The sequence below is a fragment of the Zophobas morio genome, unplaced genomic scaffold (genome assembly GCF_036711695.1).
Source record: "Zophobas morio isolate AGI-343-1 ecotype UQ-CSIRO unplaced genomic scaffold, CSIRO_AGI_Zmor_V1 ptg000021l, whole genome shotgun sequence".
Classification (NCBI taxonomy): domain Eukaryota; kingdom Metazoa; phylum Arthropoda; class Insecta; order Coleoptera; family Tenebrionidae; genus Zophobas; species Zophobas morio.
Genome location: NW_026972126.1, coordinates 6,310,547 through 6,327,897, shown reverse-complemented (window position 1 = coordinate 6,327,897; position 17,351 = coordinate 6,310,547). Strand labels below are relative to the sequence as shown.

Below are 17,351 nucleotides of genomic sequence, written 5' to 3'. Positions count from 1 at the left end.
TTTTAATAATGCGGAAATGTGTTTGTTTACCTTCCTTGTCGCTCCATAACATTGTCTTGGTCTGACGTCAGATCCATTGTTTTCGTCTATCCTCTGCGTAATTTTCGTATGGTGATTATTTAACACATTGCTTATCTTTAATTTATCACTTTTACTTAAATATTCTGGCACAGAGAGGTATATTACGGAGGAATTAGGAAATTGTACGCATTTAACAAAATAGATCACAGCTGATCACCGCAGCGCCTGCGCAAACGACTAGCAGTGTGGCCAAAATCTAAAAAAGAAAAAACGAAAACGTACTAATTTGAAAATGGCGGGACTATGCAAATTTTGTGTTAGATTTTTATTTAATTCAAGTAGTTTGCTTTAGTGTCAGCAGTGTGCGAGAGAAATATTGTGCGGAAAAATCTAAAACCAGAGTTGTATTATTTGTATAATTATTATTTACTATCACTAAACGGTGAAACTGTCCACACACCCATTATATCTTACCTGTTATCACCTGTCATTGATCATAACCTCACATATATTTTGTAAAGATTTCCGATAAATGTGACTGTATGATGTGTTCTTGTTAATAATTTACGAATGTGCACGGTATTTACCTTTTAAAAACAAGCACAAAACATGTCACACTTCACTGAACATTTAATTATCGGGTCCATTCTCTCGACTCTTTTTATAATTTTCAATTACTCTCTTCACAGAATAGAGGAGGGCCACGTTGGAGTCTATTTTAGGGTGAAAAGTATTTAATTACTGTTTTTTCCAACTAATCGGAAATTGTTACAGGGCGGCGCTTTACTACCAGCTACGAGCTCACCTGGGTATCACATGATGATCCCTCTATTAACATCATATAAATCTGTCCAAGTATATAAAATAGATTGTAAACTGAGTAAACGTTACAGCAAAATTATTTAAGGTCACTCTTCAAACCGATGAAGTGAAGAATGTTCCTTGCGGTACCAGTGGTGGCGTCATGATCTACTTTGACAGGATAGAAGTAGTTAATCACCTCAATGCCAACAGCGGTAGGAATTTAGTTTCTCTTAATCACCCCCCTTTAACTTTTTTTACAGTTATGGACATTGTGAGGAACTACACTGCCGACTATGATAAGACTTTAATCTTCAATAAAGTCCACCACGAACTTAATCAATTCTGCAGTATTCACACTTTACATGAAGTTTACATCGACCTTTTTGACCAAATTGATGAAAATCTGAAACAGGCTTTACAACGCGATTTACTAGAAATGGCGCCAGGTTTGACAATTCAAGCCGTAAGAGTAACAAAACCAAAGATCCCTGAAGTCATTCGCAAAAATTATGAGTTAATGGAAGGCGAGAAAACGAAATTGTTGATCGCAACGCAGCACCAAAAAGTTGTCGAAAAGGACGCTGAGACTGAAAGAAAAAGAGCCGTTATTGAGGCGGAAAAAGAAGCCCAGGTTGCAAAAATCCAGTACCAGCAGAAAATTATGGAAAAGGAGTCGCTGCAAAGAATTGCGCAGATTGAAGATGAGATGCATCTTGCCAGGCAGAAGAGTCACGCTGATGCCGAATTTTACAGTATGCAACAACAAGCAGAGGTTAATAAAATTCTGTACACAGCTGAGTACCTTGAACTGAAGAAGTATGAATCATTGGCGCAAAATAGTAAGGTTTACTTTGGTAATGATATTCCTCAAACTTTTGTTACATCATCATCTTATCCTGTTGAGACTATCACTGATAAAAAAAAGTTAGAAACGAGACCTTAAACTAAAGAATAATTGTGATGTGTGATTTAATTATTAAGTTGGTAATAAATTTGTTCACGTGTGATATTTGAAAAAAAAGTGCAAAGCATTTTTTATAGAATTTATTTACAACAATAAAAAACATAAAAATGAGTCGTGGAAGGGTTGAGTTTGAGTTTTTAACGGCGTCCGGCGTAATGGTGACCTACATGGTGTTTAACTCCCCATTTGAAGTTGGCATGTTTGTCTGTTTTCACGTAAGTGTGCACAGGGCCAGTGACGCCTTGACCATGGTCACGTTTTGGACGGAATTCGCTGGCTTCAGCAACTATACAACAGCACAATATATAACTGACCAATTAGTTTACACTATTTTAATTACCGTTTTCCGCAGGGTACACAGCTGCCAAAGCTGACACCACAATGGTGAACAGAACGACAAAAATGTTGAGCTGAAAATGCTGCATTTACGTAACGTGCTTTTTAAATGTGCGAAATATTGTACTTACGATTTTAGCAAAGTTCATGTTTGTGGATGTATTCAGATCGAGTTTTGACTCAAGTTTGAGTGCAGTTTGAAGAGAATTCCTTATATATTTTAGACAATTAAATAAAAAGCCACTTTCATTTGCTTCCGTCGGAGGAAGAAAGTTGGTCACAAAAAAAATGTTTTGTGGTTTGTCAGTAGCGCACAAACGCTTTCGCTTTATGAACAACAAAAACTAGAATTGAATTTATTTATTGCTATTACAAATCAAATTGTAATAAAATGACAAGGTAAGTTGTCAGAGCTCCAAGAATCTAAAAATTCCATTTAGAAAAAGTCGTACAAATTAATAATTCAGTTACCGTATAAATCAACGTGCCGTCAAGTGGGAAGACACCACAAGCAGAAAATTCGATTTTCTGGTGATAACTTTGTAGAATCAATAGATTAATCTGTAAAGGTAACAATAGCATCGGTTTTTTCCCATTGGCAGTGGACTTATTTACCGCATCGTCGATTGCGTTGTCGTTAATTTTGTGCAAAGTATCTGCGAACTTCTCGGATTCTTCTCGAACTACGACACATGGAACAACGAGTTCTAAGAAAATCACAAAATAGAGAATATCAAAGACAACCCATACGCAGTCGAAACCAATCAATTTTTTGATTATGCGACAAGTTTGAAACGAATTGAAAATAATCAAGATGAATACGGTGGGAATCAAGAACAGGATCTGTGAAGCGAAGGCGCTATTAATTTCCCGGCTTTGCGTACACAACGTGTCGTAAATTGTCCCACAGGAACGAATAAATTCGTGTTTTCGATTGGTTTTCTTACGGCGAAAATCCTCCACCATCCAACATTCACCATACAAAAATGTCTTTAAAATTGTGTTGAGTTTTTTAAAATGAAGATGAAGAATCGCGAGGTAGATGATCCACTGGATTAGAAGAGCGTGAATAATGATGAGTGGAATGTTGTGAACGATATAGTCGAAATAATCTGTAGTGTCCCAAGAAAAACCTTTAATATCATATTCATCACGACGGGTGACGATGAATTAATAAACTTTTACCTTGAGTGCAAAAAGCAATTTGCTGCAGAACTATTTTAAATATTAGGAAACCGATCAAACGGCGCACATGTTTCTTGATATCGTCATAATCGACAGGGAACCCCATAGAACTCAACTTTTTGTCTAATACTAAGATAGAGAAAGTAAAATCTTCGATATTGTTTCTTTTTCGGTTCGTCATAACCAGACAACAAAAAACCGTCGGTAGCCGAAGATTATAGCTTGCAAACTCAACTGACGCTATGATGAATCCCTTAGCACCATTTACAGGGACCAGAAGCTGCCTCATCACAACTGCAACAGTCAACAAAATTAAAATCAACCCAATTACCAAAATATGGAGTTTGTTTTTCGACGCTTGTAATGCCGCAATTGCTGCAATAATTCTCACAGGTCTAATCGCCACCTCCATAATTGCGTGACTGAGAAACAATAATCGGCGTGAAAATACATAAACAAGAAAAACAGTAATTTTCAAATCGAAAATCCGATTTAATCTGTTTGTTGTAATAGTCGGCACCTTGCCAATAGATTAAACGAGAATTCTCTCGAAGTTCTAAATCGGGTCTATATTAAAGCAGTCGTGCACCGCACGCAACAGTTCGATAAGACATGGCGAGCGAAGTCTTGTTTACAATTAAGAAAAACGACCAAGTGGGACGGTACGCAGTGGCCAGTCGTGCCCTTAAGCCTGGAGATTTAATTTTTTCAGAGCAACCGTTTGCTTATGGCCCAAAATCGGGTAGGTGTATTTTCGATCAGGTATTTCAATGTGTGATTGAAATAATTTGTAGTCATGTTATTCCTGGACGTGAAGTCATAGGCGACGTACGCCTCTGTTATTCAACTGTTAAGTTGGCCGTTCTAACTTTATATTAATTCTATTTCCTTCAACCAAAATTGTTAAATATTGGCGAGTTACAGATAGTGTCACCGGTTCAACCGCTTCTGAAACATGTTATATGACATTACTTTTTAAGTGTTTGTTTATTGATTGACTAATCGCAGTTTATTCAGGATGATTCCGGTATATTCTAACTGTGCGGATGAGGCTGTTTACCTAAAAAACAAAAACTAAACTGGCTCAGTATAAGTTTTGTGATTTATAATATGTAATATCTGACAACCTAACTACTTCGCATGCCACTAATGTTAGTGCAGCGTTAATAATGTCTAACAATGAGCGCAAAACTTAGTCGCAATAAATACTTTTCATTTCAAAAAAGGCGAACGTTTTGTAATGACTACATAACTCTGGTTGGTAAATCGCAAACAGCAAGAAATACGAATTCGGTTAAATCAGAGAGAAGTCGAATAATTTTATGGGAAATAATCCAGTGAGAAATTATTTTTCTAACAAATTTTGAAGTATCTGTACAGGTAGATATTTTGATGGTTATTTTTACTTCCCGAGCGTAAGCAAAGGAAGTATTGTAATCGAGTCCGTCGGCCGACTCTCTACTTTTACGTTTTCTCGATCTTTCATGACTCCTAGAATACGAAGAAATAGGTCTCCCATTTCCGTCTGTCTGTCCGTCTGTCCGTCTGCCGTCCCGGATTTTTATTAGACAGATAATCTCCGAAAGTACTGGACCGATTGTTGTGAAATTTCGTACTTATATTAAAAACATCATGTAGATGGTAAAACGCTAACCAAAATTTGTCTAATCATCCCCACCACTAATGCGATGACGTCACTTCAAAATTGTACATAGTAAATGGGTCTTAAATTGTATAAAATAACATAGTCCTACACATGTAGTTTACGATTCCGAATTCAGTTTTTACCAGAAACGTCCAGATTTTTGGAAAAAAAATCAAAATCATAAAACAACATTTTGCAATTTAATTTTGAATCTGCTAACCCGAATGTTTTAAAATGTTGCAGATGTTTTAAGGCTCTAAAGAGAATCATAAATCTTTAGTCAAAATATATTTGGTTATCCCCTCCAAAAACTTGATGACGTCAGCTCAAAAGTTTGCCGAATAAATCCTATCTAAAATGTACAAAATATGATGCGTCTGTACTTGTGATATATCACTCCATTCATATTTTTTGGATTTGCATATACAGGGTGACTCAAAAAAATTAATGAATGCGCAAAATTTATTTTACTGATTTACTCAGGAACTACAAAACCGAATGCTTTGAAATCTTGAAGATGTTTTAGAATTATCATAAGCATGGTAAATTTTTGATCAAAATGTATTTGGTCGTCCCCTCCTAAAAAAATTATGACGTCACCACAAAATTTTGCTGAATAAATCCTATCTAAAATGTACAAAATATAGTGAGTCTCTTCTTGTCATTTATCATTCCATTCAATTTTTTTCGATTTGCATATACAGGGTGACTCAAAAAAATTAATGAATGCGTCAATTTATTTTATTGATTTAATCAGGAATTACAGAACCGAATGCTTTGAAATCTTGGAGATGTTTTAGAATTATCATAAGCATGGTAAATTTTTGATCAAAATGTATTTGGTCGTCCCCTCCTAAAAAATTTATGACGTCACCACAAAATTTTGCTGAATAAATCCTATCTAAAATGTACAAAATATGGTGAGTCTCTTCTTGTCATTTATCATTCCATTCAAATTTTTTCGATTTGCATATACAGGGTGACTCAAAAAAATTAATGAATGCGTCAATTTATTTTATTGATTTAATCAGGAATTACAGAACCGAATGCTGTGAAATCTTGGAGATACTTTAAAGTTATCATAAGCATGGTAAATTTTTTATCAAAATTTATTTGCTCATCCCCCCCTAAAAAAATTGATGACGTCACGCTAAAATTTGGTAAATAAATCCTATCTAAAATGTGAAAAATATGATGAGTCTGTACTTGTGATTTATCATTCCATTCATATTTTTTCGATTTGTATATACAGGGTGACTGAAAAAAAATAATGAATGCGTCAATTTATTTTATTGATTTAATCAGGAATTACAGAACCGAATGCTTTAAAATCTTGGAGATGTTTTAAAGTTATCATAAGCACGGTACATTTTTTATCAAAATGTATTTGCTCTTCCCCCCTAAAAAATTGATGACGTCACTTCAAAATTTTGCTGAATAAATCCTATGTAAAATGTACAAAATATTATGAGTCTGTACTTGTGATTTATCATTCCAATCGTATTTTTTGGATTTGCATATACAGGGTGTCTCAAAAAAATTAATGAATGCATGAATTTATTTTATTGGTTTAATCAGAATTTACAGAACCGAATGCTTTGAAATCTTGGAGATGTTTTAAAGTTATTATAAGCATGGTAAATTTTTTATCAAAATGTATTTGCTCATCCTCCCTAAAAAATTGATGACGTCACCCCAAAATTTTGCTGAATAAATCCTATCTAAAATGTACAAAATATGATTTGTCTGTACTTGTAATTTATCATTCCATTCATATTTTTGGATTTGCATATACAGGGTGACTCAAAAAAAATAATGAATGCGTGAATTTATTTTATCGATTTAATCAGGAATTACAAAACCGAATGCTTTGAAATCTTGGAGATATTTTAAAGTTATTATAAGCATGGTAAACTTTTGTTCAAAATGTATTTGTTCATCCCTCCTAAAAAAATTGATGACGTCACCCTTAAATTTTGCTGAATAAATCCTATCTAAAATGCAAAAAATATGATGAGTTTGTAAATGTGATTTATCATTCCATTCATATTTTTTAGATTTTCTTAAGAGGTGGCTCAAAAAAATTAATGAAGTCAATTTATTTTATTGATTATATTAAAGGCAACACTTATTATTAGTATTACATTGGACCAACCCAATTTGGTAGACACAAAATTTTTTAAAGTAAAAACTCGGTTGAAACATAAGGGTAGCGCGCTTATTTATATCGACTTTAACATTACGGACGTGCATTTGTTTTATGCGCTGACTATAGGTTCCGCGAATGTGGAATAGACATGTTTATAATCAACCAATTGTGAATTTCACCGTCAAAAACAAAAATAAAACCCAATGTTTTATATAATAAGCGGAAGTCGAAGCAATAAAACGGATGGTCGTTTTGTTTACAGTTTCTCTGTTTGACTCTCACGTATGCTGTTACGCTTGTCATCTTAAATTAAGAATGTTTATACATAAACGAATTTCAGTTGCCGTGTACGTGAGTAAATTGTTTCGTTATTTTATTGATTATTACAAATCAATATTCAAAACGACCCAATTCATTTTCCCGAAAATTTGGGAATACAATAATTTTATTCTTAGTATTACATTACATCTATCCCAACTGATATACGTGTTCTTGCAAAAATGTTGATGACGTCATCGCAATTTTTTTTAAATTCCCACTACAAAAATGTAATGAGAAAAAAACACAATAGCCATGCAGTCGTCAAGTTTCCGACAGCGAGGGAAGTACTGTCTAAACTCTTTAGACCAATTTTTTCTATAAAACGTTTATTTATTAGTCGACTGCAATAAAATTTTGCATTTGTTACTATTTGCGATTTACAATCTGGAGGTAATACGCAGAAAACAGTACAAAAGAATCAGTAATATAATTAACAAAACTTTAGACTAGGTCATTTTTACTCATGTTACATTTTAGAACCAAATTTGAGAATTGGTGGCTGGATTTATCATAATATTAATAACTCTACTGACGTATTTTCGAATAGCAAGCCTATTGGCATATATTTCCAAATTTCAAAAAACAACACCAAAATGAAGGGAAATTTTTGCGTCGATTTACAAATAAACGCATAAAAATGCTGAAAAGCTCTTTGGACATCGTGCACTCTAAGATCGACACAGCTGTAAAACTGCTCCAATAACTTTTTTTAAGAAATTCCAGAACATCGTGAATAGAAATTTTCAAATGGTATTTAAAAAAAATCATTATGTAAACAGAGTATTTCGATACCTCCCTAAAAAAGTAGGTCTAAATAGGTTATTTACACAGCACTTCCCTAACCTTGGAACCATTGTCATACAAATTCATAAATTATAAAAGTAGACTGCAAATTAGTCAATAAAATTAAAACATGGATTATTTTTTACATCCTGTATAAACCAAATTTAAAACAAATTACTACAATTTGTAACAACAAGCACTTCTTTAATAGATTTTCGCGATGATGTCATCAAGATTCTGGAGAGGATCAGTTAGTAAATTTTAATCGCTGCTGTTTATTCATTAAATCAATGTGATTTCCCCTTTCAAACCCTCAAAAAAATATTTTCGTACATTCTAATATATCTGTTCATTAAAATATGCATAACATTATTAAATGACAGTAAGAGAGCATATGACAATATCAATTTTAAGCCAGATTTACCTCATCACGTCATCAAATTTTAGGTAGGAATGACCAGAGAAAATTGGGTTAGCGATTTATCACATTCAAGCTAGATAGCCGTAAAAATTCAGAGTGATGGAGTTTTTAGTTTCGAAGTTAAATTGTAAAGTTTAGTTGTACAATTTTCATTTTTTTGTCAAAAAACTGACTTCATATAATGTTGAAAGTAGGGATGAATTCATAAACCACCACTTGGTACAGAAACATGTTCGTTCCGAAAGTAAAAATAATAAAAACTGACTTAAAAAATTGGCCAAATATTTCGACAGAACTGCAGTACAATAAAACCTATCCAGCTTTTTCATATAATTATAAAATTTGATTTTGCGAATTTAATTTTCTATGAGAACCTCCATAAGTTAAAATTTGGATATGTAACACTAAAATAAATGTAGAGGAGCGTGCTAGGCATATGTTTCAAGTGAGTTTCTCGATTACAAAAAGAACACGTATATCAGTTTGGATAGATGCAGCACAATACTAATAATAAGAGTATTATATTCCCAAAAATTCAGGAAAATGGAGTGAGTCGTTCTTGTTTTAATCAATAAAATAAATTGCCTAATTCATTATTTTTTTTGAGTCACCCTTTATGAATAATTCCAAAAACTATGAGTGCACTGATAAGCCATAAGTATAAAGTAGTATTTTGCATATCTCAATTAGGATTTATTTTCGATGAGGTCATCAATTTTTTTGGGAGGAGACAAGAATTTTCGTGAAAACAATTACATATTACTACTGTCAATTTTTAATGTCAGAAATGTTGGACTTCTACAATATTTCTTTGCTGCCTGTCGAAAATGGTTCAATTTTTAATTCTAGAAGCATTTATTATGAAAAATTTTTCAAAAAAAAGTCGAGATTGTATAATATTTTATAATATGTAATATAAGGGGAACATTCGTCAACTGGTCATAGCTGAATAATTTTTTTTAACTTATAGGTACAGGTTATCAAAAAAATAAAATTTCTCAAATTCAAAATGTATCATTTTTAAAAATGATGAATTTTGAAAACATGAATTTTACAATAGCATAACCAAGGTAGCAATATTCAATCAAAAATACTTATTTTTCTTACTTAGGTCATATGATCACTTTGTTAACTCTGACAAAAAGTTTTCAAGTTGCAACAGTTATTTATATTTAATATTTCTATTCAAAACAGTCTAATAAAATTATAAACAGATTTCAGGTGCGTGAAATTATAATAAAAAATATAATATTTTCTCACCCTGTATTTCTAAAAAATATGAATGCACTGGTGGACCACGAGTATGAATTCTTAGTATTTTGCAGACTTTAGATAAGATTTATTCGGTAAAATTTTGAAATTGTCAGCAATTTTTGGGAGGGTGTATAAGTGGATAAATTTTGATTAACGATTTACAAAGTTTACCATAAAAAACCTTAAAGCGTTTGTAAGATTTCCGAGCTATCTGTTTTGCAATTTCAAAATTAAATTGTAGAATGTTGTTACACAATTATTGTAATTTTTTCCCAAAAATCTACATGCCTAGGATAATACCTTAACACAGATTCATAAATTACACTGCAAGTGTTACTATTTTCTATGCCTAAGATATTTTAAGGTGATCTTTTTTGAAATATTTCGTTTTTGCATTTTCAATTGTTGCGTTTAAGCCAGTTTAACAAAAAATATACAATTATTCATTTTTAGAAAAGTGCATTTTCGTATTAGTATTATATAGGTGAGTCATTAATATCTCTCGCCTGGATGTCTTATTATTTTATAAAGATACAAAAAAAAATCCGGACTAAAGCTTCTACATGTCGTGGCCTATTCTTAGGCTTTAAAAGCAGATTTTATTTTGAAGATGCTTATGCGACGTTGCCAAGTGATTCATATATATTTTCTTGAAATTGTTTTAACAAACCACAGTCGAATCTTCGTAAACAGAGAGAATATTTAAAATATATATAGAGTCTTATCCCATTCTTTTACAAATAGAACACCATTATTTTATTGTGATTCTGTCAAAACGAGCGAAAAATCGTCAAGTTTTGTGTAAAAAATACTTAACGAAAAAATCTTTTTGCAATCAAATTTTGTAAAAAACGATTTGTACACATTGTTTACTTGTATTTGCACATGATATAAAATTACAAAGGCCAGCCAGTCAGGTTCTCAATGTAAGAATTTTTTTCAATTTCACTCCAGGGCGGGAACTTGATTACAAACTATCTTGATCGTGTCAACTTTTTACTAATCTTGTTGTAATTTAGATACTCCTCCCGTATGTCTGGGATGTTCTGCCCCTGCTGATTGTTCAACCTTGTGCTCGCAGTGTTTATGGCCTGTATGTGGACCCGAATGTGAAGGTCTCCCAATTCACAGAGAAAACGAATGTGCGGTCTTTGCTAAAGCTGGGGTGAAATTCCAACCAGTGAATGATTCGGCAGCTGTTTGTCTACAGTACGAATGCATCACTCCATTGAGAGTACTTCTGGCAAAAGAGAAAGATCTAAAACGTTGGCAAGAAGAAGTGGAAATGATGGAAGCTCACAATGATATTCGCAAAAAGAGACCACTATGGCAATTTAATCAGACTAATGTTGTCGGTTATTTGCGAGGTCCTTGCAAGTTAGATCGATTTCCAGAAGAGCTAATCCACACTGTTTGTGGTATTCTCGAAATCAATGCATTCGAAGCAAGAACCACTGCAGGACATTTCATCCGTTGTTTGTACCCAAAACTAGCCATTCTTTCCCACAACTGTGTCTCAAATGTGCATCACTCGGTATCTCCAGACGATTTTGCCGTCTATGTGAGAGCCGTAGTCGATACCCCAGAAAACGGAGAGCTGTTCAGCAGTTACACGTATTCCCTTTGGCCAACTTTAGTACGTCGCGACTACTTAAAAGAAAGTAAATACTTCGAATGCAAGTGTCCAAGGTGCCAAGACAAAACTGAATTAGGAACACACATGGGGAGCCTAAAATGCAGCAAGTGCGATAACGGGGTTATTTTGAGCACAGATCCACTGAGTTTCACATGTGATTGGAAGTGCACTCACTGCGACTTCAAAACCAACGCAGTCGCAGTGAAAAAGGTTTATGATACGGTCCAGGCGGAAATAGATGCTGTGGAAATGCTCGGTGGGCCAGAAGGTATCGAACAACGAGAAGCTATTTTTAGGAAGTATAGGTCTGTATTCCATCCTAAAAATGCATATATGACGATAGTCCGTTCGGCGTTGACCCAACTGTACGGTCGAGCTGACGGGTACACAATTGAAGATTTGCCGGATCTGCTGTTGGAAAGGAAAGTGGAGCTTTGTAATCAGTTGATGGAGGTGCTGGATGTGATCGAACCGGGTTTTTCTAGGATTAGGGGAATTACGTTGTATGAGCTGCATGCCCCTTTGATGATTTTAGCGAGGAACCTGTATACTTCAGGTGCCATCAGCAAAGATGAGTTCAGGAAAAAGTTGCAAGAGGCGATAGATACTTTGGGCAAGTCTGTGGAGATTTTGAAGAATGAGGTCCCGGACTCGAATGAGGGGCAGCTGGGATTAATGGCACAACAAGCTTATGAGAGCTTGAATCAGAATTTTGAAGTTCTTATAGAAACTGCGTAATTTCATTTATTAGTTTCAGAGTGCCTGTTTATTATATCCATTTTTGAAAAATTTGTAATAAAGTAATTTTACAGTGTACTTTTTTTAGAATTATAAAATAAGTCTCCAATTGTGTTAACCCAAACATCCCGTCAAAATTAGACACGTGAACTTGAATTGTTACATAATTGATCGTATCACTCACTTCCTTGGGGACTGCCAGGCCGGAAGACCCACACTTTCCACGAAGAAGTATGTACCCTAGGTGAAACAAAATAAAAATTTACGAGACAACTAGCGCTAAAATCATCCTTGCCAACATTACCGCAATAAAACAAAAATTGCATATGACGACGAAACCTCATCTTTCAGATTAGAAAAAATGGTTTTAGACTAACGCACTCGTTGAAGCGGACTGTGTCGTCAACTGTGATTTATTTTTATGTAAGCAATGGCCCTTTTATGAATTACAGTACAAACCGCTACTGTAACTAAGGGTGACATTCCTCTCAAAATGCATACCTATGTTACTTATTTATTTATTTTTCAAATGTTTCACAGCGTTGTTTTTAATTTCTCAGCGCGAAGTTTAAACTTCAATTCAGGACACCGCACAGGGTGCAATAAATTTCGATTTGCCTGTCTGGAATAGGGCTGATGATGCGACGGACTATGAAATGAACATATAGCATCTTATGTAACAGTTACATAAAATTCACGCTATTATAGTATGTAATGACTTCTTGAAAACTAAGTCTCTTCTGGAATGATAAAACGAAACGAAATATCAGTAATATTTCTGTTATTTTTGGCTACTTCTGGACGAACTGATTGATGAGAGCTTATCGGATACCTAAAGTAGCGGTAGTCTCGCTATTAATTTTCTTAGTACGTTCGCATTTTATTTCGAGTACTGTATAATACAAGAATGATTCTAATACAAACATGAAGTTAAGTCCCATTGTACACTCGAGGCCAAAACTAATGCCCGCCGCCCGGTACCATGGACTTAGTTGTAGACTACCAAAACTCTTAGATCATATAATAAATAGATACCAATACTCAAACTGAAAGCTGTGACTAGACATGAAGCTATCTGTTGTCGTTTTCTACGTCAAGGGGAGTAGTATAATGCTATCCTTGTGTGATCACGACATCTTCATCTTTGTTATATACATTTCATCTGTATATGTCTATTTCACTTCCATCCTTGTACCGCACCAGCGCAACAAATCGCTTTTGACAGATGTTTCTTCTAACCTCTCTTTCGAGTTGTTGTACAAAAAACAATTTTAGAATTTAGAACAAAGATCCTATTTTAAGTGATGTAGTCATAAAGGATCACAATTGCTACCCAATAATTTACTATTCCTTTCGTTATCTACTGTGAATTATTTATAAAATCAAGCTGTCAACATCTTTCTTCCGAAGTTAGTTCAGACATACTTCCTAAAATTTAGGCGCGCAAAATTCAAATAGTGATCAGGTAAGGATAGCTTCATTGTAATCCATCCATGCACGAGAGAGATGTGTGACAGGAGGATGTCGTCACAGGCTGCCCTAGGGAAAGAACACGGCATGGTGGTATCTATTTATTATATGATCTAAGCCAAAACTACTCGAACCGTTGGAGAAAGCCAGTGGTGATCGTCCACAACTAAAAACAAGATTTACATTCACCGAAATGTATTCCTCCGTCTATGACAAATAAAAACACCAGAACGCAGTGATTCACTCTTGGTTTCAGTCCTGAAAATGAATTATTATTTTTAGACCCACCAGTCCCACTACTAACCCGGAAATGTTTTTCTTAATTTGACAAATTCCTATCGTGATCCTCAGCGTGACTGCCGATCATTTATCTACGCATCACTTGAAATTTTTGAAATATTTGCTTTTTAAATATACCTTTAAAAATAGGGCAAAATCGTTGAAATATTAATTTGCTTTTTAAATATATCTTTAAAAACAGGGCAGAATCCTTAAAATTTCGACTGTTCTTCCGAAGGTGATTTTTTTTAGCCGAAATCGAATTTTGTATATCTTAAAAACAGGACAGAATCCCTAGAATTGGGACTTTTTTTACTTTTTTAAATTCTTGAAATATATGGTTTTTTAAATATACCTTTAACCCCAGGATAAAATCCTTAAAACAGTGTTGTGTGCTGAAGGGGCCCTACTAGTAATGAAAGGGGTGGACCCCAAGGTTAGTTGGTTAAATCAAATTGCAAAATATGCAGGGTAAATTGTTTATTCCTCCATTATTAGGAAGGAAAAACTGTTGAATAAATTAATAAGGGGCTTATTTCCCCGCCGCGAAAACCCTCTCCAGCTTTTAAAAATGAAATCAAATGTTACAATTCAATACAAATATTTGAATGTCACAAATTTAAACACATGACTCCAAAGAAACAAATTTTCGGCGGACAGTAAGCAGCGATAATGGTAAGAATGGACAGCGAATTTCGTGTGACAACCACGCCGCGCCAAAGCTGGAAGAACGCCATTCAATCTTTGGACTGAGTGTACAGAAAAAACAGCGGAAGGAGGAGGATCCGTATGTTCTCTAAGTTTTTTATGGCTTTCATCTGCTATGATTTTTGGGTTTTCTGGGTTACCATCCATCATGGTATCATATCATAAATTCGTTGTTGAACTCTGGATGCGATCATTCTCCGCCACTTCGCAAACGCCCCATAACAACTGCTCCATCCCCTTTTTTGCACGCACACATGATAAACCGTACACAGACAAGAGTCGATAATCACCACTCGTCGTGCTGGTGCCATCACGTGACCCCTTTCAACGTATCGTCCCCGCTTTAGCATCGCCGTCTCTCCAGGATCCAAAGCAGCACCATCCTGCGAGGAATTTACATTTAAAAACTACTTAATTATATAGCTGAATTTACACGATATCCTGTCATCACAGCTACACAAAAAACTTGCTTAACTTTGAATGAAATCAAATTAAACGTTCTAAATCAATGCAAATATTTGAAGATCACAAATTTAATAAAAAAAAGAAAAATTTGAATTAAAGTAACTGGATGCAAATACACAAGTTATTACGGGCGTGTGGCGGCAAATTTAAAATTATAGCGGTTAACAAGACAACAAAATTTTAATAAAAACTGTATGCAGCGACAGCGGCGCCAGAGCGCAATAAGAGTGTGAGGATCGAATTATCTCAATTTCATTCTAGAGCACAACAAAATTGCCCATAGAGGGCGTTGTAGCCCGAGCGGAGTTTGGGGCACCTGGTTGTGGCTGTTCTCCTCCCACAACGGTGATTCTATTTTATCGGCAAGCACATGCCGCCCAGCACCCCTCTATCTAACGAAGAAACGTGCCACACTAACAGGCGGTTACGGTCGCAAACTCGTGGTTGGAAATCACGGCTATAAAGACAGCGTGACGTCATCCCGACCGCCCCTGACTTATATTCTAGGTCTGCGATAAATCCCGCCAGCTCAACTAGGAACCGCGCCCTCCGCTTGTGCCGCGTGTATCTGTGTTATTTACCTCAATTCCATTTTAAATGTTCACTTTCTATAACTCTGATATTAAACTACAACTGAACAACTGTTGAAGCTTCAAAAAGACCAATAAACAACTTTTAAATTCGCCATACACTTTCGTGAAATTTGAAACAGCAAAGGATTCTTATCTGAGATTAAGATTGGACATCAGACAATTTGTATGCTGGAAAAATCAATCAACAAAATATTTACATTAAAAAAAAAGACTAGCAAAATTTTATAAAACAAAAACAATAATCTGGTGTGAAGTCAAACTTGTGCAGATAAAAAGTTACTGCAGAGCAAGAAAATTTACGTTCAATTTAAATTATACAACAAAGAACATTACTGAAGTTAAAATTGTGAGGTAGAATAAATCGCATGAGGTGAAAAATTGTAAAGCTAACAGAATTACATGAGGTTAATATTTGCCGCACTTTATCAACGATTCAAACAAAGAATTTACGTGATGTTAAATAATGTCACACTTTATCAACGATTCAAACGAAGAATTCACATGATGTTAAATTATGCCATGATCCAAGTGACTGGTTACTTAAAACAGTTAGCTTTGAGAGTTTATATCGTGTCTGTCCCCACCTTGGCCCAAACAAACACATGATAAATAAACAACACAAAATGCATCCAGCGTCGGGAGAAATGTTTTTCGGTGGTGTAATTTCCAACGTCGTAAGAAAATATATCTCGGTGATGTGATGATGATATGATAACTGCCTAAAGGGAAAAATGTTCAATTCCCTCGTACCTCAGTTCACGCTATTATAAATTCTACCGCACTTTCCACAGTCCTTTTCCCAGAGTGGGACAACGTTAGGTTGATTTAACTGCTGTAAATGAACTATTAGCAATCTTGCGTGAGGAATTAAAAAGTGTTATAATGTAACACTTAAGAATTTCATGAAATCTCATAGCAAGTGCTTTATCTAAACAAACTCCTGACTGTTAAAATGTGTTAGAACCAGTTAACGATTAAAATTCTGACATGAACTGTGAATTTACAAACGATAAAACAAATTTACACCGCGTGTTAGCGTCCGTCTAAAATTCGCATATTTACGCTTGGAAAAACGGCAAGAATTAGCTACGCTTGTTGGGGAAACTGTGGCGTCTTCGTCGTTACGATTAATTTTCGTTAAACAAAGGCTCACCATTTTTATTAACTACCAAACCAACTAAACTTTCACTCACTTTAACAAAACAACAGTGAAGCGCCACCTACCCTCTACCTAGAGTCACTCCTCTACCAAACAACTAAATTTCACTACCAACCCTCTACCTACAAATTCCCAGCAGAACTACCAACTGCCAGAAAAGAACTAAACATGCACATGGTTGCCTAGCAGAGACTTTAATTGCCTAGGCTTAACGATTTTCTTGATTGAATTTTTTTTTCAAATTATTCAAATGCGATTACACGCCGCTGTCTTTTTTTCAGCGCGACATTTTAATTCAAATCTGGTTACCACACTACTAAAAAAATGTACTTAACAATCTCAACGAAAGTAATTTCTAATTTAAATACCTATCGCCTGTCTCTGAATACAAAACGGTTGCCAATATATTTTACAAAAGGA

The 17,351-nt window shown here is 34.7% G+C and overlaps 4 protein-coding genes across 7 annotated transcripts in view; 2 read left to right on the top strand and 2 right to left on the bottom strand.

Annotated features, from left to right (window-relative positions):
• LOC135132229 (ring canal kelch homolog) overlaps window positions 1-252 on the bottom strand; it is a 33,857-nt gene extending 33,605 nt beyond the window's left edge. For 2 of the 3 annotated variants that reach the window (XM_064060246.1, XM_064060247.1), the window contains exon 1: window positions 31-251. In XM_064060246.1, coding sequence (XP_063916316.1) covers window positions 31-77 — 47 coding nt within the window. In that variant the 5' untranslated portion in view covers window positions 78-251. Of the gene's footprint in view, window positions 1-30 lie in introns of all 3 variants that reach the window. The other variant, XM_064060248.1, reaches the window with a different exon arrangement.
• A 251-nt stretch (window positions 253-503) lies between these two features.
• Window positions 504-1,900, top strand: LOC135132232 (erlin-1-like). The gene is made up of 4 exons (XM_064060254.1): window positions 504-744; window positions 796-876; window positions 929-1,037; window positions 1,086-1,900. The coding sequence occupies exons 1-4, from the start codon at window positions 631-633 to the stop codon at window positions 1,766-1,768; spliced, it is 987 nt and encodes a 328-aa protein (XP_063916324.1). The 5' UTR covers window positions 504-630; the 3' UTR covers window positions 1,769-1,900.
• Window positions 1,901-2,494: 594 nt separating this feature from the next.
• Window positions 2,495-3,471, bottom strand: LOC135132233 (putative gustatory receptor 28b). Of its 2 annotated transcripts, XM_064060256.1 has the most exons (4): window positions 3,311-3,471; window positions 2,741-3,258; window positions 2,597-2,686; window positions 2,495-2,548 (listed from the first exon to the last, which is right to left on the bottom strand). In XM_064060256.1, the coding sequence occupies exons 1-4, from the start codon at window positions 3,414-3,416 to the stop codon at window positions 2,495-2,497; spliced, it is 768 nt and encodes a 255-aa protein (XP_063916326.1). In that variant the 5' UTR covers window positions 3,417-3,471. The 2 variants fall into 2 exon arrangements, with proteins under 2 accessions (XP_063916326.1, XP_063916325.1); XM_064060255.1 differs by having other exon boundaries at window positions 2,597-3,258.
• Window positions 3,472-3,853: 382 nt separating this feature from the next.
• Window positions 3,854-12,333, top strand: LOC135132342 (SET domain-containing protein SmydA-8-like). Its single transcript, XM_064060412.1, has 2 exons — window positions 3,854-4,052; window positions 10,903-12,333. The coding sequence occupies exons 1-2, from the start codon at window positions 3,923-3,925 to the stop codon at window positions 12,255-12,257; spliced, it is 1,485 nt and encodes a 494-aa protein (XP_063916482.1). The 5' UTR covers window positions 3,854-3,922; the 3' UTR covers window positions 12,258-12,333.
• Window positions 12,334-17,351: the final 5,018 nt, after the last annotated feature.